Source organism: Canis lupus, chromosome 9, assembly GCF_003254725.2.
Source record: "Canis lupus dingo isolate Sandy chromosome 9, ASM325472v2, whole genome shotgun sequence".
Classification (NCBI taxonomy): domain Eukaryota; kingdom Metazoa; phylum Chordata; class Mammalia; order Carnivora; family Canidae; genus Canis; species Canis lupus.
In genome coordinates this window covers 20,833,078-20,855,042 of record NC_064251.1, presented here as the reverse complement: position 1 = coordinate 20,855,042, position 21,965 = coordinate 20,833,078, and the positions used below count along the sequence as shown (strand labels likewise).

General features: G+C 43.1%; 1 protein-coding gene across 2 annotated transcripts in view; it reads left to right on the top strand.

The window, feature by feature from the left end:
* The window catches only part of DHX8 (DEAH-box helicase 8), a 32,411-nt gene that overhangs the window by 5,631 nt on the left and 4,815 nt on the right, over positions 1-21,965 (top strand). For both annotated transcript variants that reach the window (XM_025440026.3, XM_049114034.1), the window contains exons 4-18: positions 405-490; positions 1,406-1,515; positions 1,904-2,251; positions 2,976-3,120; positions 3,218-3,421; positions 3,829-3,916; positions 7,779-7,876; positions 8,803-8,950; positions 9,971-10,152; positions 12,668-12,862; positions 13,166-13,351; positions 13,472-13,682; positions 14,092-14,273; positions 16,835-16,975; positions 20,211-20,366. In XM_025440026.3, the coding sequence (XP_025295811.1) occupies positions 405-490; positions 1,406-1,515; positions 1,904-2,251; positions 2,976-3,120; positions 3,218-3,421; positions 3,829-3,916; positions 7,779-7,876; positions 8,803-8,950; positions 9,971-10,152; positions 12,668-12,862; positions 13,166-13,351; positions 13,472-13,682; positions 14,092-14,273; positions 16,835-16,975; positions 20,211-20,366 (2,480 nt within the window). The remainder of the gene's footprint in view (positions 1-404; positions 491-1,405; positions 1,516-1,903; positions 2,252-2,975; positions 3,121-3,217; positions 3,422-3,828; positions 3,917-7,778; positions 7,877-8,802; positions 8,951-9,970; positions 10,153-12,667; positions 12,863-13,165; positions 13,352-13,471; positions 13,683-14,091; positions 14,274-16,834; positions 16,976-20,210; positions 20,367-21,965) is intronic.

Below are 21,965 nucleotides of genomic sequence, written 5' to 3'. Positions count from 1 at the left end.
GATGCAGGACTTGATCGACCCCAGGATCACACCCTGAGCCGAAGGCAGACACTCAACTGCTGAGCCACCTAGGTGTCCCTGTAGATTGTGTTCTTTCTCTAGCAGCTGCTGGGCCAAGTATACAATCTAGTAAAATTTTCCAAATGATTTAAAATTAAACTCATGAATTCTGATGTATCCCCTCCACACCCCCCACCACATGTGCAGATAGTTTGTTGAGGGTTTTGTCATCAGTGTTATTTTTAGGAAATTAAATTATGTTTATAGTAATGTGTATGAATAATATGTAGAAAAATGTCATGTTCAGTTTTTAGTTGGATGCAAATCTGATATTGAGGTTCTTTGTTTAAAATATTAAATCTTTTTTTTTTTTTTTTAACTTCTTTATCTTTGATGAAAACAAGATCCAGTTGTTAAACCCAAAACCGGAAAAGAAAAGCTAAAGGAACTCTTCCCGGTCCTTTGCCAACCAGACAACCCTTCTGTCCGGGTACTGATCCCATTTTGAGAATCTCTGCTATCACTGGGTATTTCTCCTCCGTGTCCCTTTGCTTTGTCTCATTAGTTCCTAGTTTTAAGTTTATGTTCATTATATTTTTCAAACTAAAAGTGTTGGGCTGTTCTCTGAGCATGTACTATGTTCAGAGAATGATGTTTCAGGGAAGTGGTGTTGAGAATTGTGGGAAGCCATAATTAGGGATATGGAATAAGTATGAGACAGCTTAAGGTACTAGAACAGATACCTGATATGTGAAATTAGATTTTTTTTCTCTATTACATGTTAAAGGGTCTAATTTTTTAAGTGTTTTGATTTTTATTTAGCAAAATTATTTATTTATTTATTTGGCTAGTGTTCTTCTTTCATACCTGTGATGAGCAGAATTTCTTTTATCACTGGGGATTTTCACATATTATTTTTTAAGATTTTATTAATTTGAGAGAGAGCTAGTGCACTAGCCAGGGGAAGAGCAGAGGAAGAGGGAGAAACAGACTCCCTGCTGAGCAGGGAGCCCAATGTTGGGCTTGCTCCCGGGACCCTGAGTTCTGACCTGAGCTGAAGGCAGATGCTTTAACTGACTGAACCACCCAGGCACCCCTTAACATTTATTTTCAATTTATAATCATCACACAATGCTTTAACAGGAGAGGTGATAGCTAATTGCCCTCTGTGAGCTTGTATGAAGGCAAAGGGAAATTTGCTAAATGTAGCAGTGACTTCTAAGAGCCTTTGCGCATTCCTTCCGCCTCTCTCTCAAATTGTGTTGGAAATTTCCACCTGCTTCTGCTTCCTTCCCATACGTGGTTAGTGATATAGGGGCTGTCAGGTTTGTAGATGGACCTAGAGTGCAGATTCTCACATGATCATCTTCTCTCCTTCTAACTTTGCTGGCCTCTGCTGTTGTAGACCATGCTGGATGAAGATGATGTGAAAGTTGCTGTGGATGTCCTGAAAGAACTGGAGGCCTTAATGCCCAGTGCAGCGGGCCAGGAGAAGCAAAGAGATGCTGAGCACCGGTTTGTCCTTAGTGTCTTATCCTTTGGAGGTTTAGGGTACTGTAATAGTTGAATTTTGTGGACCAGCTAAGCAAAATTTTGGGCAAGTTTACAGAATCTAGGCTGGCCATGTACCACATAGTTAGATGTATTTCATTGTTCCCTGCAAAGAGTACTTAGGCAGGAGATGCCAAGTCATTCATAAGATAGAAATCTGGCTTGAAAGAGGCTGAATATGTTTGTGACCTCATCTTTTACTGGCCTGTGGGGGTTGTTGTAGTTAGGGAAACTCATTCAGTTCCACACTTAGTAGGTACCTGATGTGTGTGGCACTGTGCTAGGTGCTTGGGGATGCAGAAATGAAACTGCACTGGTGTCTTTTTCAAATAGTTGTTTGTTGATTTGTTAGGGACAAGGCAAAGAAGAAGAAGCGGAGCCGAAGCCGCGACCGTGACCGAGAGCGGGAGCGAGACCGTGATAGAGAACACAAGAGGAGACACCGGTCCCGCTCTCGGTCGCGTTCCAGGACCCGGGAAAGGAATAAAGGGAAGTCGAGGTATCGGTCCAGGAGCAGAAGTCAGAGTCCCCCCAAAGACAGGAAGGACCGGGACAAGTATGGGGAGAGGAACCTGGACAGATGGCGGGATAAGCATGTGGACCGTCCTCCCCCAGAAGAGCCTGCCATCGGGGACATTTACAATGGCAAAGTTACCAGCATAATGCAGTTTGGATGCTTTGTGCAGCTGGAGGGATTAAGGTAATGGCTGGTGCTCTTTCACACCTGTGATGGGCAGAATTGCTCTGATCACTGTGGATTTTCACATTATTATTATTATTTTTTAAGATTTTATTTATTTGAGAGAGTGAGATAGAGAGTGCACATGCACAAGCAAAGGGAGGCAGAGGGAAAGGGAGAAGCAGACTCCCTGCTGCACAGGGAGCCCAACATGGGGCTCAATCCAAGGACCCTGCCATCATGACCTGAGCTGAAGGCAGATGCTTAACCGACTGAGCCACCCTGCCTCTGGATTTTCGCATTCTAAAATGTTATGATTAATATTGCTTTAATCAAATCAACCATATCAGGTTGTTAGAATTTGACCTTTTTTTTTAAAATAAGATTTAATTTATTTTTATTTATTTTAGAGAGAAAGAGTATGTGTACAGGGTAGGAGGAGGATGAGGATGAGGGGATGAGCAGAGGGAGAGGGATAAGCAGACTCCATGCTCAGTGTGGAGCCCAACACAGGGCTTGATCTCACAACCCTGAGTTAAGAACCTAAGCCAAAATGAGTCAGATGCTTAACTGACTAAGCCACCCAGGTCACCCTGCTGTTTTATTTTTTGACCAGCTTTGGGTACTTTCCTCTCAAATTTTTGAGTTTAACACCATTTCCTTTTGTTGAGTTCCAACAAGGGTGAAAATCCATTGGGGAAAAGGTATTTTAGGCATGCTCTAGATGTGTGTGACTCTCCCTTAGGAAGCGGTGGGAAGGCCTGGTGCACATCTCTGAGCTCCGACGAGAAGGTCGTGTGGCCAATGTCGCTGATGTGGTAAGCAAAGGCCAGAGGGTGAAGGTCAAAGTACTGTCTTTCACTGGGACCAAGACCAGTCTGAGCATGAAGGTAGGTGAGATATGCAGTCTGTTTCTACATCTGTTGGCCAAAGAAACAAAAGAGGGCAGCAAGTGAGTTAGTTCCCTTGTTTATATATGTGCCTTAGGATGTGGATCAAGAAACTGGAGAAGATCTAAATCCCAACCGACGACGAAATCTTGTTGGGGAGACCAATGAGGAGACTTCAATGAGGAATCCTGATAGACCCACTCACCTCTCCCTCGTCAGTGCCCCTGAAGTAGAAGATGATTCACTGGAGCGCAAGCGCCTTACCCGCATTTCTGACCCAGAGAAGTGGGAGATCAAACAGGTTGGGGCCATTTGCCATGGTGTGCTAGGCACTGAGTAGATGCTAGGCTACTGAGGCAAATATATCAGGGTGCCTTACTCCTGAGGAACTGAGAGTCCAGTGAAGGAGAGGGATGGATACCTAATTGTCAAAGTTGGATATTATGTAATCTGGAATATGCACCATGCTGGGAAATTCTCTGGTGTCCTGGTAGCACTTCCTGGGGTGAAACCCTTGCCCTGAGTCCTGCTTGTAGGCACCATGTTGTGCCCCCTAAGAATGAGATGTGTGATGTTTGAGGCCCTGCAGTCCCAGGTTAGAAGACGACAAAACCTTGGTTTCCTATGTGGAACCTCTGTATTAACTCCTGTAAAACAAGGGTTTCTACCCTAGCAGGTTACAAATGCTGCCTTCTCTCTTTTCACTAGATGATTGCTGCCAATGTCCTTTCCAAAGAAGAGTTTCCAGACTTTGATGAAGAGACTGGCATTCTCCCTAAAGTGGATGATGAAGAAGGTAACTTACCACTTGGATCAGGCAGGATCATGGATTAGGACAGTGGACAAGTTGAGCAGTTGGATAGGGTGGTTTATTTTTTAATTTTTTAAACATTTTATTTATTTATTCACGAGACCCAGAGAGAGGCAGAGACACAGGCAGAAGGAGAAGCAGGCTCCATGCAGGGAACCTGATATGAGATGGGACTCGATTCCCGAACCCTGGGATCATACCCTGAGCCAAAGGCAGATGCTCAACCACTGAGCCACCCAGGCATCCCGGATAGGGTGGTTTAGATGTACTTTAACCTACATCTAAATCTGAGTGGTTAGATTTAGCTCATTTGTTCCTTAGGGCTTACCACTCATTATCTCTGAGAACCAGGGTTCTTCTGGGATGGAAGCAGAAAATGCATTTTCATTTCATAGACATTTGTATATTGTAATGCTTTTTGGTTATGATACTTAAAAAAAAAAGATTTTATTTATTTGGGAGAGAGAGAAAGCATGCACACACAAGTACGGGGAGAGGGAGATGGGGAGAGAGAATCTCAAGCAGATTCCCCCTGAGCATGGAGCCTGATGCAGGGCTCAATCCCAGGAGCCTTAGATCATGACCAGAGCTGAAACCAAGAGTTGGATACTTAACAAACTGAGCTACCCAGGCACCTCTGTGATACGTTTTCAGGTTATAAGAAGCTGTAATTGTATTTTGGGTAGTAAGTTTCATCTCATGTTCTTAGTAATTGTTCTGAAAACCTGGGATACAATTAGATTGCCTCTGAGTTGCCAAGGAAACCATTTTTAACTTGACCTATTAACAATTTCTAAAATAAATTGAACAATGAGACTTAATTATGTAACAGTAATAAATGAATGCTCATGTACCTACTACCTGGGTTACATATAATTTTATCTGTACATTGTTCATTGTTTTTTGTTTGTTTTTCTTTTTTTTTTTTAAGATTTATTTTTATTTATTTATGATAGACATAGAGAGAGAGAGAGGCAGAGACACAGGCAGAGGGAGAAGTAGGCTCCATGCCGGGAGCCCGACGCAGGACTCGATCCCGGGACTCCAGGATTACGCCCTGGGCCAAAGGCAGGCGTGAAACCACTGAGCCACCCAGAGATCCCCTTTGTTTGTTTTTTTAAAGTTTTATTTATTTATTCATGAGAGACAGAGAGAGAGGCAGGGACATAGAGGGAGAAGCAGGCTCCTCACAGGGAGCCCGATATGGGACTTCATCCTGGGACCCCAGGATCACGCTCTGAGCTGAATGTAGGCACTCAACTGCTGAGCCACCCAGGTGTCCCTTAATTCCTTTTTGTAAATCATTGTTTTGATATTTGTCTATGATGATTTTTATTGATTTTTGTTTTCACTGCTGTAGTGTTTTCTGTATATAAACTTCCTGTTATTTATCCATCTCACTTTTGATAGGCATATAAGATATTTCTATTTTGCAGATGTCTTTTTCTTTATTTTAAAAATTTGTTTATTTATTTTTTAAAGATTATATTTATTTATTCATTCATGAGAAACACACACACAGAGAGAGAGATAGAGAGAGGCAGAGACACAGGCAGAGGGAGAAGCAGGCTCTATGCAGGGAGCATGATGTGGGACTCGATCCTGGGTCCCCAGGATCATGCCCTGGGCTGAAGGCAGCGCTAAACCGCTGAGCTGGGATCCCTGGGTGGCGCAGCGGTTTGGCGCCTGCCTTTGGCCCAGGGCGCGATCCTGGAGACCCGGGATCGAATCCCACGTCGGGCTCCCGGTGCATGGAGCCTGCTTCTCCCTCTGCCTGTGTCTCTGCCTCTCTCTCTCTCTCTCTCTGTATGACTATCATAAATAAAATAAAAAAAAATTAAAAAAAAAAAAAAAAAAACCGCTGAGCTACCCGGGCTGCCCTATTTATTTTTTATTTTTAAAGATTTTATTTATTCATGAGAGACACAGAGAGGCAGAGACATAGGCAGAGGGAGAAGCAGGCTCCTTGCTGGGAACCTGATGTGGGACTTAATCCCTGGACCTGGGATCACATTCCAAGCCAAAGGCAGATGCTCAACTGCTGACCCACCCAGGCGTCCCTTTTTTCTTTATTTTTTATTTTTAAGATTTTTATTTATTTGAGAGAGAGAGCATGAGCAGGGGCAGGGACAGAGGGAGCCCAGACTCCCTGCTGAGCAAGGGCTTAATCCCAGGACCCTGAGATCATGACCTAAGCCTAAGGCAGACGCTTAACTAACTGAGCCATCCAGGCACCCCCCTTTTATTTTAAGATTTTATTTACTTAGAACGTGAGTGCCGGGAGGGATAGAGGGAGGAGGAGAATATTAAGCAGACGCCATACTGAGCACAGAGCCTGACAACAGGACTCAATCTCATGACCCTGAGATCATGATCTGAAACTAAATCAAGAGTCAGCTGCTTAACTGACTGAGCCACGTAGGTGCCCCTGTTTCTTGCTTTGTGTTTACCTTTATGGACAATATTATTAGGAAATTCCTATACCTGTCTCCTAATGCACACGTGCAAGACCTTCTCTTTTCCCTGTATGTATAAGAAAAGAATGGATAGTAGGAAATGTGTATTTTCAAACTTAGCAGGCAGTCCAAATTGCCTTATAACATTTTTATACCAATTTACACTTTAAGATTTTATTTTTAAGTAATCTTTATACCCAGCATGGGGCTTAAACTCACAACCCCCAGATTAAGAGTCTCATGCTTTACCAACTGAGCCAACCAGGCGCCCCTAATTTATATTTCTGTCATGAGTGTGAGCTCCTGTTGATCCACATCCTTGCTGATATTTGGTACTATCCAGTTGTCCAATTTAATTTTTTTGCCAGTCTGTTGTGGGTTAAGTTACACTATAATGAAGCTGATGGCAAATACCTTAGTACCATTTAGAATGTTAGACTACATTTTTCCACAGGCTTAACTTCTTTTGAAAGTAGCTCCCCCGGGATGCCTGGGTGACTCAGTTGGTTAAGCGTCTGCCTTTGGCTCAAGTCATGATCCCAGGGTCCTGGGATCGAGCCCCATATCAGGCTCCTAGCTCAGTGGGGAGCCTGCTTCTCCCTCTCTGCCTGCTGCTCCCCCTGCTTGTGCTCTCTCTCTGTCAAATAAATAAAATGTTTAAAAAAAAAAAAAAAAAAAAAGGAAAGAGGAAATAGCTCCTCTGATCAGTTATTGAGCTGGACCATAAATGCCCAGAAGCATCTAGAGGGCAGGGGAAACAGTCCTCTTCATTGGAGTTTCATTTGAATTGCTGTCTTTTTTTGACTTTGGAAGGTGTCTTTGTGTTTTTTTTTTTTTTTTAATATTGTTTATTCATGAGAGAGACCGAGAGAGAGAGAGAGGTAGAGACACAGGCAGAGGGAGAAGCAGGCTCCATGCAGGGTGCCTGATGTGGGACTTGATCCTGGGTTTCCAGGATCATGCCCTGGACTGAAGGCGGTGCTAAACCACTGAGCCACCGGGCTGCCCAGGAAGCTGTTTTTTTTTTTTTTTTTTAATTTTTATTTATTTATGATAGTCACAGGGATCCCTGGGTGGTGCAGCGGTTTGGCGCCTGCCTTGGGCCCAGGGATCATAATGATAGTCACAGAGAGAGAGAGAGAGGCAGAGACACAGGCAGAGGGAGAAGCAGGCTCCATGCACCGGGAGCCTGCTGTGGGATTCGATCCCGGGTCTCCAGGATCGCGCCCTGGGCCCAAGGCAGGCGCCAAACCGCTGCACCACCCAGGGATCCCTGGAAGCTGTCTTTGATAAGGATCGCTGGTGCCCATGGAAATCAGTTGTTTTGGTGAAAATGATTGCTTATTTCTCTCCTGTATTTTTGCTAATTCTTCTTTTGGGGGGACTTTTAGATGAAGATCTTGAGATCGAACTGGTTGAAGAAGAGCCTCCATTCCTAAGAGGGCACACCAAGCAAAGCATGGACATGAGCCCTATTAAAATTGTTAAGGTGAGAAATGCTGGGGCTCTAACCTGGATGTGTCAAGTGAATTTTTTTCCTTAAAGTAACTAGTTCAGCTAGTTTCTCTGAGTAGGTTATTACATCTGTGGAAGCAGAGCTCAGGCTAGAAGGTGTATTGACTGTTGGTCAGGGTCTAGAATATTTTTGTTTTAAAGGGTGATTGACTTGGCTTTGTTAATTTTTAATTCTTTTGTTCTCATTCTGCTGCATTTCGGGACAAAAGACGGAAATGGAGTGTTTGATATATTACCACTGCCTTTGCTCTTGTCTTAGGCTTGAATCATTCATTACCTTGCAGATTCAAAGGCAGTTTTGAAGGGTTCACTTCATCAGTTGGGACTGACCTTCACTAGAAAGCTGTAGCACTGGGTGCTCTGGAGGCCAGAGCTGTGAAGAGAAAAATTCATGGAAAATTAGGATAAATTATTAGGTTTGGAAAAGGGTATTTTAAAGGTCTCCCAGCCCAGCCACCCATCATCGCTTATAATTCACTCATGTGTCCTTCTGCAGCACTCTTTCCCTGTGGTTTTCTGTTTGTTTGACCTTGTTGGTAACAGTAATTCACCAGCCCTTAAGGAGACCCATTCCATCTTCACGGGGATCTGATCATAAGCTCTTCTGTAGTTGGAGCTAAAATCTCTCTTACTGAGGCAGCCATGTTAGTCTTAATTTTAGTTCTTGGGATCATCTAGAGGAAGTCTTACCCTTTTCTTGTGTGTCCCATCTCTCTTGGGGTTCTCATCTCCAAGCCAAACCCCTCCAATTCTTTTATAGTCTGGTACATGGAGATGAACATCCTTTTAGGTGGGTCTCATTTCTTAGATTCAAGAGGTTTAACCTCTGCATTTTATTTTCTGGACATTTAACACATGGTGAGATCTCATTCTGATGTTGCATGTCTTCTGTTGCACTAGAACCCGGATGGTTCCCTCTCCCAAGCAGCAATGATGCAGAGTGCCTTAGCCAAAGAAAGGCGGGAACTCAAGCAGGCCCAGCGGGAAGCTGAGATGGATTCTATTCCCATGGGGCTCAACAAACACTGGGTTGATCCTCTGCCTGATGGTAAGACCTTGGGTGGGGTGTGTGGACTTTTCAAAAACAATCTGAGCTTTCAGTGGTGTGTTAAGTGTCCGACTCTTGATCTCAGCCCCACATTGGGCATAGAGCTTACATAAAAGAAAAAAAGAATTATTATTTTTGTAATTTTAAATATTTTATTTTTAAGCAAGCTCCACACCCAACATGGGACTTGAACTCACAACCCTGAGATCAAATCGCACACTCTTCTGACTGAGCCAGCCAGTTGCCCCAAGAATTTTCTATGCTAAAGATAATACAACTTTGAAGCTTCTTTTTTCACATAATTCTTTGTGCAGTAAATGCTAAGTCAGTGCTAGATACAGTCATAACGAGTACTTAGTAATTTGGGTGAGGCAGCTGGGGAGCTTGAGGCATGCTGTGAATTAAGTAGATGTGATCCCTTCTCTTATGAGGCTTGTAATTTAGTAGGGAAAATGAAGATTAATGAAATAGTTACCAGCTAACTAACCACATCATTACCAGTGCAGTGTGAAGAAGTACAGGTAATGTGTGTCACTTCTCTGAGAAGTTGAAACCTGAAGCATAAATAGGACTTTGTCAGAGGGGATGGGGAGTCTGACAGGTTGTCCCAGACTGAGGAGTAGCCTGGAGTAGGGATGTGAGGTGGAAAGCAAGTCTGTATAGCTGGAATGGAGTGGTGGGCCGAGTGGTGGGCATGAGGTGTGGGGCACCCAGGTCTTAGGAATTGGAACTCCATTCTAGAGTTCACTCAGAGGTGTTGCCAGGTGCTAAATGGGAGGGGCACGATCAGAGTTGCATTTCCAAAGGATTGTTGAGCATGCCCTGCAGAATGGATTAGATGGGATGAGTGTAGACACGAGCTGACCTTGGAGGCTTTTCTGATATAGGAGAGAGGATGGTGACTTGAACACAGAGATAGCAGACAGGAGGGATCAGTTGGGGAGATGGGGTTTGTTGAATGTTGGGGGTGGGGCACTGAGGTAGCTGGAGGGTAATACTGTCCCCTGTTTCCCTTTGCAGCGGAAGGCAGGCAGATTGCTGCCAATATGAGAGGTATTGGGATGATGCCCAATGACATTCCCGAGTGGAAGAAGCATGCCTTTGGGGGCAACAAAGCTTCTTATGGGAAAAAGACCCAGATGTCAATCATTGAGCAGAGAGAGAGCCTGCCCATCTACAAACTGAAGGAGCAGCTGGTCCAGGTGAGAAGCCTCTTTATGATGTACTGGTATGGCAATAGTGGTGTTTTCTAAAAGAAAGATGATGGGCAGCCCAGGTGGCCCAGTGGTTTAGCGCTGCCTTCAGCCCAGGGCGTGATCCTGGAGATCCAGGATCGAGTCCCACGTCAGGCTCCCTGCATGGAGCCTGCTTCTCCCTCTGCCTTTGTCTCTGCCTCTCTCACTCTGTGTCTCTCATGAATAAATAAATAAAATACCTTTAAAAAAATAAAAGAAAGATGATATGTTTGAATTAAAATTAGCTGGACGGGTATGTGTACGTTTGAAGTGGCTTTTCCAAAGAGGATAGGAAAAAACAACATGTGCAAGTACTTTAAATAAATATATATATGTACACATATACATATGCACATATATATATGTTAGTATATACATTTTAAAAATTTATCTGAGTAATCTCTATACCAGTGTGGGGCTTGAACTCATGGCCTTGAGATCAAGAGTCCCATGTTCCACTGAGTGACTGAGCCAGCCAGGCACCTCTACATTTTTTTTTTTTTTCCAGTGAGGAAATAAATCTGAATGAGGAGCTCCTGGAGTGGTTCTGAGTGGGCAGGGGTGTTATGTTGCACAGAGCAGCATCTCCTGCCAGTAAGAGAAATGGGCATGCTTGGCCAGGGATCCCATATGGGCAAGATTTTGCTCTGGGTACTTATTTCCATTTTTTAGAGATCGGATTTGAAGACCAGCAAACTTTCCCTAGGCAACCGAGTTTACTAGTGCCTAGTGAATCTTTTCTGTGCGATCTCAACCATACGTAAGCAAGTACAAATACATATGTACACACATACATAAATGTCATGTCTTAGGTATACTGTATATTTCTAGATGGCAGCATATGATGCATATGTTCTGCATCTTGCTTTTCCCCTTAATGATTTAGCTCAGAAAATCTTCTCTTTTTTTTGATGGTGCTTCATTATGTGGATGTTTTCTGGCTTACTTAACTAGTCCCGTATTAATAGACATATAGATTATGTCAATCCTTTGCTATTATAAATGGTGTAGAAATAAGATGACTTTTGGGTAAAGTACTAGAGATTTGGCAGTGGAAGGGATTTATTTTATTTTTAAAAATTTTATTTATTCATGAGAGACACAGAAAGAGAGGCAAAGACATAGGCAGAGGGAGGAGAAGCAGGCTCCATACAAGGAGCCTGATGTGGGACTCAATCCCGGGAATCTGGGATCATGTCCTGAGCCAAAGGCAGGTGCTCAACTGCTGAGCCACCCAGGTGTCCCAAGGGAACACTTTATGTACCCTTTTTATTTACTGTTGAATTCTTTAACCACATGCATATAGTACTTAAAATATATATATACATAAAATCAGTGATAGCTGGGTGGTAGTTTATTTATTTTTAAAGATTTATTTATTTGAGAGAATGCACGCACACAAACAGGGGGAGGGGCAGAGAGAGAGGGAGAAGCAGACTCCCCACTGAGCAGGGAGCCTGATGCCCATCTTGATCCCAGGACCCTGGGATCATGACCTGAGTCGAAGGCGTCTGTTTAACTGACTGAGCCACCGAGGCGCCCTTGGGTGGTGGTTTATGCTTGTAGCATTACCTTTATGTTTTTATGAATGTGAGAAAACCAATAACATTTTAAAAAATTAAATTGAGTCAGTTAAAAAAAGAATACCTGTAAAATTTCAAGTTTTTGTTTTTTGTTTCTTTTTTTTTTTAAGATTTTATTTATTCATGAGAGAGAGAAAGGCAGGGACATAGGCAGAAGGAGAAGCAGACTCCCTGTGGGGAGCCTGTTGCAGGACTTGATTCCAGGACCCTGGGATCACAACCTGAGCCAAAGGCAGATGCTCAACCATTGAGCCACCCAGGCACCCCTCAAGTTTTTAAGTTATACTTGCAGTTCAAATAAGGAAGAGCATTGCCCATAGAAAATCACCAGTAGGGACGCCTGGGTGGCTCAGTGGTTGAGCATCTGCCTTCGGCTCAGGGTGTGATACCGGGGTCTCGGGATTGAGTTCTATGTTGGGTTCCCTGCAGGGAGCCTGCTTCTGCCTCTGCCTATGTCTCTGCCTCTCTCTCTGTGTCTCTCATGAATAAATAGATAAAATCTTAAAAAAAAAAAGGAAAAAGTTGCACAAATTAAAAAAAAAAATCATTAATATTTTTTCTTTGCATGATTAAAAATAACCTGGTTGTAATTTAGCATGTGTACATTATTATATCCCTTCTTTCTTCTTTATTTTTTTAAGTTTTTATTTTATTTATTCATGAGAGAGAGAGGCAGAGACACAGGCAGAGGGAAAAGCATGCTTCATTCAGGGAGCCCGATGTGGGACTCGATCCTGGAACTGGGATCACACCCTAAGCCGAAGGCAGATGCTCAACCGCTGAGCCGCCAAGGTGTCCCAGCCCTCTTTCTTCTTTAGCATTAGAACGTAAACATTATTTTCCTTTTGAGTAATGTGTGGGAAGTTTTAATGACTGTATTTACATTCTGTTGCTTTCAGGCTGTCCATGACAATCAAATCCTGATTGTTATTGGAGAGACAGGATCTGGGAAGACAACGCAGATCACCCAGTACCTGGCAGAGGCAGGCTATACTTCCCGGGGCAAGATTGGATGTACCCAGCCCAGAAGAGTAGCAGCCATGTCAGTGGCCAAAAGAGTGTCGGAGGAGTTTGGATGTTGCCTGGGCCAAGAGGTAAGTGAGTAGTGAAGCTGTTCTCGAAATACCTGCAGAGAGTGTAAAGGCTCAGATCTCTGTACAGTGGGAATAGGCTTGTCTTTCTTCAGGTTTCTCTTGAGGGGCAGAGGGTTCTCGTCATCAGTGATCCACTCAGGATCAAGCCCAAGGCAGATTCACTGTGAGGAAATCACTACGAATCTTGGTCAAATTCTTACCTCTTAAGATTACAGGTAACAGTCTGACCAGGCTGAAGTCTTGCCTGGTGATTGCAGAAGGAGAGGTTTGTGTCTAAGGTTTTCAGCTTCACCTCTGCTTTAGGTGGGCTACACCATTCGATTTGAGGACTGTACCAGCCCAGAGACCGTGATCAAGTACATGACAGATGGGATGTTGCTCCGCGAGTGCCTGATTGACCCCGACCTCACACAGTATGCGATCATCATGTTAGATGAGGCTCATGAGAGAACCATTCACACTGATGTGCTGTTTGGATTGTTGAAGAAGGTAACTATGTTCTCTTTGGTTGCCCTTCCACCTGTCGGGGACTGAATCCTGGGAATCAGATTTGAGGTTCCTGTGCCTTTTTGCTTAGTCCTTAGTGAACCACATTGCATTTCCCTTTAGACGGTTCAGAAACGGCAAGACATGAAGCTAATTGTCACCTCAGCCACATTGGATGCAGTGAAGTTTTCTCAGTACTTCTATGAAGCCCCCATCTTCACCATTCCAGGTCGAACATACCCAGTGGAAATACTATACACGAAGGAACCTGAGACAGATTATCTGGATGCCAGCTTGATCACTGTCATGCAGATCCACCTAACAGAACCACCAGGTAGGAAGAAGGAGCATTTTCCCCTCTTAGGCTGAAAGTCCTGATGGGGGTAGCTTTTCTCTCATCTTTTAAAAAATGCCTATTAAGGATCAGTCTCTCTGTAAGCCTAAGTCTTGTATGTTTGAAGCAGCAGTAGAGATATAAATAATGGTGTACAGGGTTTAATTGTACTCTATTTAAGCATGGAGACACACATGCAAATAAGAATGGACACAAACTTTTAAAAAATAAAAAAATATTAAAAATAACACTCTAAAAATGAAAAACCAGAATAAACATGGACAGATGAAAACCTCTTGATTTATTAAGGATTGGAATAGAGTATGTTTTCCATCATCTGGCATTCTTTTCAGGTCTCTGTGGCCTTTGTATAGAATGCGCACACAGGAAGTAAATGTTCTCTTCTTAGGTGATATCCTGGTCTTCCTCACTGGTCAGGAGGAGATTGATACTGCTTGTGAGATCCTATATGAAAGAATGAAATCCCTGGGACCGGATGTTCCAGAGCTGATCATCCTGCCAGTGTACTCTGCTCTTCCCAGTGAGATGCAGACCCGAATCTTTGACCCAGCTCCACCTGGCAGCAGAAAGGTAACAGTGGGCAGGGATGAAGCTCCCGTGTGCTCTGGAACCACACGATGTATGTACCTGGCCCTAACAGGGATTGCCTAAGGTGCACACACACACTGTGTTTTCTTATGTCTTAGAAAATAGTCCAATCAGTTTGTTAAGGAATAAGGATCTTGTATGTAGCCCCTGCTCCTCTTCCTCTCCTGTATTCGACAGATATTTTTTCAGCATCTCCCAGGCTTTGGGGTACACAAAGCTGCAGTGTGAGGCCAGGCCTCTCTCTGCTGTGGGGCATCCACCAGTAAATAGGCCGTGAACATATGGTATGAAAGAGCTGCTGGGACTGTGGATACCCAGGAGGGGAGCCCCATGCCCAGAATTCTCAGAGGAAGTAAGGATCTAAGCTTGTCCTAAAGAGCATGTGGCTGTTCCTCTGGTTAAGAAGGGCTGGAGGACAAGCATTCTGAGAGGACAGCATGTGATAACCTAGGGACAAGAGAGTGTGGCCATTTCAGGGAGCTGCCTACTTCTGTAGCTGGAGCTAACTGCATGGGTATGCATGTAAGACAGTGGGAGAGGAGACAGATGAATTTTTTTTTAAATAACGGCCTTACCAAGATACAATTTACATACCATACAATTCATTTTTTTTTAAATTTTTATTTATTTATGATAGTCACACAGAGAGAGAGAGAAAGAGAGGCAGAGACACAGGCAGAGGGAGAAGCAGGCTCCATGCACCGGGAGCCTGACGTGGGATTCGATCCTGGGTCTCCAGGATCGCGCCCTGGGCCAAAGACAGGCGCTAAACCGCTGCGCCACCCAGGGATCCCAATTCATCCCTTTAAAACATACAATTCAGGGGGCAGCCTGAGTGGCTCAGTGATTTAGTGCCACCTTCAACCCAGGGCATGATCCTGGAGTTGTGGGATCGAGTCCCATGTCAGGCTCCCTGCATGGAGCCTCTTTCTCCCTCTGCCTGTGTCTCTGCCTCTCTCTCTCTCTGTGTGTCTCATGAATAAATAAATAAAATCTTTAAAAAGTAAAATAAAATACACAATTCAGCGGCTTTTAGTATATTTACTGGATTGTTTGACCATTAATTGCCATTTTTCATGGGAATTAATCATTAACCATTAATCACTATGGTTAATTTTAGAATAATTTCATGACCTCTAAATGAAACCCCGTACCCTTTAACAGTGACACCCCCCCCCCCATTCAGCCCTGTGCTCAGTCCCTGGAAGCCGCTAAACTACTTTCTGTATTTCTGTATTTGCTTATTCCTGACAGTTCATATAAATGGAATCCTAACGTGATCCTAGGTGACTGGTTTCTTTCACTTAGCACATTCTCAGGTTTCATCATGTTGTAGCAGTTTTAGTGCTACTTTTTTTTTTTTAATTGCCGCATAATATTCTATCATAGAATGATATTCTATATCCAGAATGTGGATGTACCACATTTTGTTTATCTTTTCCCCAGTTGTTGGATATTCAGGTTGTTTCCATGTTTTAGCTATTATGAACAATGCTGCTATGGGCATTTGTTTACAAGTTTCTATGCGGACATGTCTTCATTTCTCTTGAGTATATATACCTAGGAATGGAAGACTTGGATTTGAATAACACTGAAGAGTTAGAATGGACAAGACATAGTGGGTAGTTGGAGGGGTAGGAAAGAAGGGCAGGGAGAAATCAGAGTGACTCCCTGCTTTCTGGCATGGACAGCTGGATGGAAGATAGTGCTGAGAACAGAAACATGGAGGAGGAGCAGGTTTTCGGGGGGCTGGAGGGAGAGATGGCAATTCCTCCTCTGTTTTGTTCCTGATGATTGGACTTCTTTTTAAGAGGGCTCTGCAGCTCTGTGGCAGGTGGAAGCCTTTCAGGGCCAGTGAGATGCTGGCATGATGCGAGATGTTCTGGTGCTTCCTCGCAATGATTTTTCCAAGCAATTGTGTTTTATTAGCTGAACCTCTGGGTGGAAGAACAGTGGTAGTGCCAAGCCGAGACCAATAATCTTCTAGATCACACATACTGCTACATACACACAAACTGTGAAATTCCTCTGCCGCCTCGTTCATTTTATGATCAGAAAAAAAAAAAAAAAAAAAAAACCACACAACAAAAACATCTCTCTCTTGTTCCACATACACTAACAGCCCATTTTGTAGTCCAGATGTCCCCATGGGGGAAGAAAAATCTCATTTTGCACTGGCACATGTGATGCCAGGAAATCTCTGCTTTCCCAGGGTGCAAGAAAATTAAAATTGTAGTAATCAACGTTGGATCTAGAAAATGAGATATGTGGCCATTAGCACCAAATGAAATTGGCTTTGATTGGCCTTTGCTTTTTCCTGTTCTCCTTCTCCTCTCAGGTACCGCTACCTTGTCCCCAATTTGACCTTTAAGATGAAGGCACTTCCCCTTCCACCCATTTGAGGCCAGATTAAGTGCTATCTAATCTAGAGAGGGAGAGAATGGCACAGTCCTTCGAGAAGATGTCTGAAGTCAGATGTCCTGATTCACACCTCAGGGCTGAGCCTGGGCAGCTTAATCCAGCAGTGTCCCTTTTGTCTGCAGGTCGTGATTGCCACCAACATCGCAGAGACCTCGCTGACTATTGACGGCATCTACTATGTGGTGGACCCTGGGTTTGTGAAACAGAAAGTTTACAATTCCAAGACTGGCATTGACCAGCTTGTGGTCACTCCGATTTCTCAGGTATGGTGGCTTCTACCCACAGCTGTCCTGAAAATCCTCGTTAGGGTGTCTAAATTTTTTATGGTTTGGTATTTTGAACTTCATTGTTTCTTTTATTTTTTTAAGAGATATTCTTTTTAAATATTATTTATTTGAGAGAGAGTGAGTATACAGGCAGGGGGAAGAGCAGAGGTAGAAGCAGAAGCAACACTCCCTGCTGAGCAGAGAACCTGATGTGGGGCTCGATCTCAGGACCCCAAGATCATAACCTGAGCCAAAGACAGACGCTTAACCAACTGAACCACCAAGGCACCCCTGAACTTTATTGTTTTCAAAGAGGATCCTTTAAGATAACTGGGTGCTTTTGTGAGATAAAGGACATTTTGTGTGTAGTTTGTGTTCAATCTTTTGGATAGTGTTTCAGCATTAAAAAGCTTGCTAAAACTGGAACTTAAAAAAGTTTCAATTCTAGCACCCTAGATTATAAAACTTATAAGGACATATTTTAAAAAATATTGTACTTATCCACAGACATCTGAGATAGTAATAATTCATGAGATGTTAATGGATTTCTTTTGTAATTGTGTAATAATTTCCTGCCCAAATTATATTTAAAAATGAATAACTTGATCAGCCTTTTTGAGGGCATTTTGGCTACAAGGCATCCAACATTTAAAAGTTCATTTTTTGAAGATAACAGTTCCACTTCCAGGAATACATCTGAAAGTTTAGCAAGCATACATCTGAAGGTAAGGGAAAAGGATGTTCGCCAAAGTATTATTTATATGAAAGGAAACCTGGGAAAATTCTAAATGAACTCCAAAAGGGAAGTCGTTTAATAAAATATGGTATATGCACGCCATAGAATGTTGTGTGGCATTAACATGGTGGTGGGCATCTATATTTAATGACATAAGCATATAATTGTGATATATTATTTGAAAAAAGTAAACCGAAGCATAGTATGAATAGTAGAGTCCAACTTTTGTTTAAAAATAAATGGTGCATGCTTGTGTACAGCATATGTGTGCATGCCTGAGACAGAAAGTGTAGTCGGCATGGTAGTTGGGGTTACTTGTCGGTGGAGCTGCTGGTTATTATGCTGAGGGGCGAAGTGCATTATTTTCTTTGGCTTTTACATATTATCTTAATATTTTATAAGAGGGATGTGTGATTTTCATAATCCATAAAAATCATAAGGCTGTTGTCATTTTGGGCCTTAAGAGATACCAGCTACCATTTGCAGAGTGCTTACTAAATGCCAGTCACTAGGTACTTGCACATACATGAACTCATTTGCATTCTCTCATTCATTCTTAGTGGTAGTAGATGTTGCTGTTTTCACAGATGAGAATGAGGCACAGAGAGGTTAAGAGACCTGCCTAAGGCTACACAGCTGGTGGAGCCAGGATTTGAAGCTGGGCAGTCTGGCCCCTGCCTGTGTGCTCTGTACCATTTCTTGGGGTGGTGCTTGCCACTTTCAGTGATTGAGAAATAAGCTACATTTGTTCTCCCTGATTTGGAGAGAGATGTCTGTAGAATGCTATATGTGATTGCTGCCTGCCTTAATGTGGTTAGTGACCTTTGATACTCTCTCCTTTGGTTTGGGACTGGAAGAGGAATTTGTAAAATCCTGATTTGTAAGACAGATGGTTTTGTCAGCAAATGGCCGTCTTCAGATTGCCATTCATGGTTTCCTAGCAATCTATGGCTAAACTACATGTATTTTTTTTTTTTTAATTTAAAAGTTAGTTGTATTTAACTAATTCAGAGTGCTTCCTGGTTTGTTGGAAGAGGGTACGACTCATGATCTCAGGGTCATGAGTTTGAGCTCCACTTTGGGTGTAGAGATTACTTAAATAAATAATTTAAGAAAGAAATTTATTCATCCCTGGGTGGCTCAGCGGTTTAGCGCCGCCTTCGGCCCAGGGCGTGATCCTGGAGACCTGGGATCGAGTCCCACATCGGGCTCTTTGCGGGGAGCCTGCTTCTCCCTCTGCCTCTCTTCTCTCTGTGTCTCTCATGAATAAATAAATAAAATCTTTAAAAAAAAAAGAAAGAAAGAAACACTTGAAAAATTAGCGTCCCTCTCCCCTACGTAGTGTAGAGAAGTATTATATTATTTTGGGGATAAAGAAGAAAAAAATTTAAATTGCTCATAATTCTATTGCCACCACTTTCTCATTTTGATGCTTTTCTTGCCCATCTTTTGTTTGTTTCTTTCTTGTTAGCAAGTCTAGTAGTCTTGCTAAGTGTGCAGTTTTGTGCATTTTTTTTGTTTAAACATTTAATTTTCTTGATTATTAAGGTATAATACATGTTCAACACCAGATATTTGATAAAAGTAAATAGAACTGATCCACAAGCCTACCATGAGAGTTAGTCACAGTTTTAGCGCTTTTTGTTCCCAGTTTTTCCTTCTGGTAGTTTTTTTGTTTTGTTTACAAAATTAGTATTGTTCTGTATCTTGCTTTTTCACCTATGTACATGAACATTTTCTTCTGTTATTGAGAGTTCCGAAGCTGATTTGGGAGGGGCGCCTGGATGGCTCAGTCCGACTCTGGCCTCGGATTAGGTCTTGATCTCAGGGTCTTGAGTTCATGTTCCACTTTAGTCTCCATGCTGGGCCCTGGAGTAAGTGGAGCCTCCTTAAAAACACACAAAAGAGCTGCAGAGTCATCACTGGTAGGATCAACACTACATTTCTTGGGTTCACTTACATTTTTTATCCCAACTGTGGGGATGGTGTTTCTCATTTTTTTCTTCTTTTTTAAGATTTTATTTATTCATGAGAGAGAGAGAGAGGCAGAGACACAGGCAGAGGGAGAAGCAGGCTCCCTGCAGGGAGCCCGACATGGGACTGGATCCCAGGTCTCTAGGGTCAGGCCCTGGCTGAAGGTGGTGCTAAACCGCTGAGCCACCTGGGCTGCCCATTTCTCATATTGTGTTACGCTTTTTCTCGTATATTGTGCCACACTATTTTTAAATGTGTATTTCTGCGATCTTTCAGTGTTTCTTCCATTCACATTGCTTGTATCTGCCTCACTTGAACAAACTTTCCTGAAATGCCGAGTTTTAGAGAGGGGATGATAAGAGCCTTGATAGTCTTGGAAATGGTCCTAAAGGAAGTGAAATAAACCCCATTTCGGGTTCTGCCAGCTGCTAAGCGCCCCCCTTTTAGCAGATTTCCTAAATCTGGTAAAGCTGTTATGCAATGTTCAACAGATATGTTACTTTTATATGCCCTCCCCTCCAGGCTCAGGCAAAGCAACGAGCTGGCAGAGCTGGGCGGACGGGCCCAGGGAAGTGTTACAGGCTGTACACTGAACGTGCCTACCGAGATGAAATGCTGACCACCAATGTGCCGGAAATCCAGAGGACCAACCTGGCGAGCACGGTGCTCTCGCTCAAGGTAGAGATCACTGTCTTGTTAGGATGGGCTGGTGGAACAGTTTAATCGTATGTCCATAGTAAAGGAGTATCGGTTTTATGAACCTTGTTAAATATTTTAGTAACCTCGTGGAACTAGTCCCTTTGAATGGAATGCAAATGGCTGTGATAACAGCCTCTCTGCTGCGGGGCTAGGGCTAAGTTGGCATGTCTACTGTGAGCACACGTTTTTTTTCTGACCATAATAACCAGCAGGATATTTGGTTATAAAAGATTTTGGTTAGGGGCATTTTCTAAAAGGATATTAGAAAAATCTAATTCATGCCAAACCGTGGACAGGCAGTCACACTTCCTTCAACCCTGATCCAAGTCTCTTTTAGAATGGAAGCGAAACCCCCAATCCAAAAAACGTTGCAAGGGAACTATCAGTACAGGTTTCAGACTGACCCTCAGGGGGGCTGGGTTTTCATTCTGAATCATTGCTCTTCCTCTCTAGGTCCCCAGTGAGGACCCTCATTCTCTTTTGGCAGGGGGAGCTGCATGAATAATTTCCCAGCTGATGGCATCCCCACCCCCTGACACTGATGCTGCCCTGGGGCCCTGGCACTCTCACTCTGCTGGTGCAGAGTGCTCTGTTGTAATTTATTATTCATTCTCTGTAAGAGAGGCTAACACAGAGCTTCAGAAAAAAAATCCTGCTTTAGTCTCTGGAGTGAGAACAGAGAGGCATCTGTGGCTCAAAGTTTTGCTCTGAGCTCTATGTCCTTGGCAAATTTATCTGCTCAACCGGCTTTTCTATATTCTCCTTTCTAGAAGTGGGCTATTAATAGTATCTATTTTGAAAATAAATGAGATAATACAGGTAAAGGCCCTTGGCACAGTACTCGCTGATTGCTAACATAATTCCTTGTAGTTATTATTCACACAATAAGCATTTATTGGACACCTGCTGTGTTTATAGTCACAATCACTTTAGGGAAAAGAAACAGAAGGCTTAAGTCCTACCACATCCCCCTTAAACATGCTTGGATAGTGCATCACTCATTTGTTTCTTCAATTCATCAAATTAGCCAACACATTGGCTATCGAATATCGAATGCCAACTCTTTGCCCGGCATACAGCCTGCACGGTGTTACTGGTGTTTTGTGTATCTCACCATTGTGAACTCTCTGGGAGCCAGGCTATGTCTTAGTCATCTTCCTATCCCTGCCACCTGATGCAATATGAGGCACTTCCTCAATGCAAGGTAGAAATTATGTGTGCAAGAGATAGGACAAGCTGGTATGTTGTCCTTTTTAAAAAATATGGTAAAAGACACAACCTATTATTCTTGTAACCTTTTTAAGATGTACAGTTCAGCAGCAATAAGTACTTTCCCAATATTGTGCAGCCATCACCACCATCTATTTCTGGAACTTTGTCATCATTCCATAGAGAAACTCATTACATGGCACCATCCTTTATCTCCACCACCACTACCCCAGCCCCCATGACCATTATTCCACTTTCTGGTCTCTCTGAGCTTGATTTCCATACCAATGGAATCATGCAGTGTTTGTCCTTTTGTGTCTGGCCTATTTTGCCCAGCATCGTGTTTTCATAGTTCATTGTGTTATATAG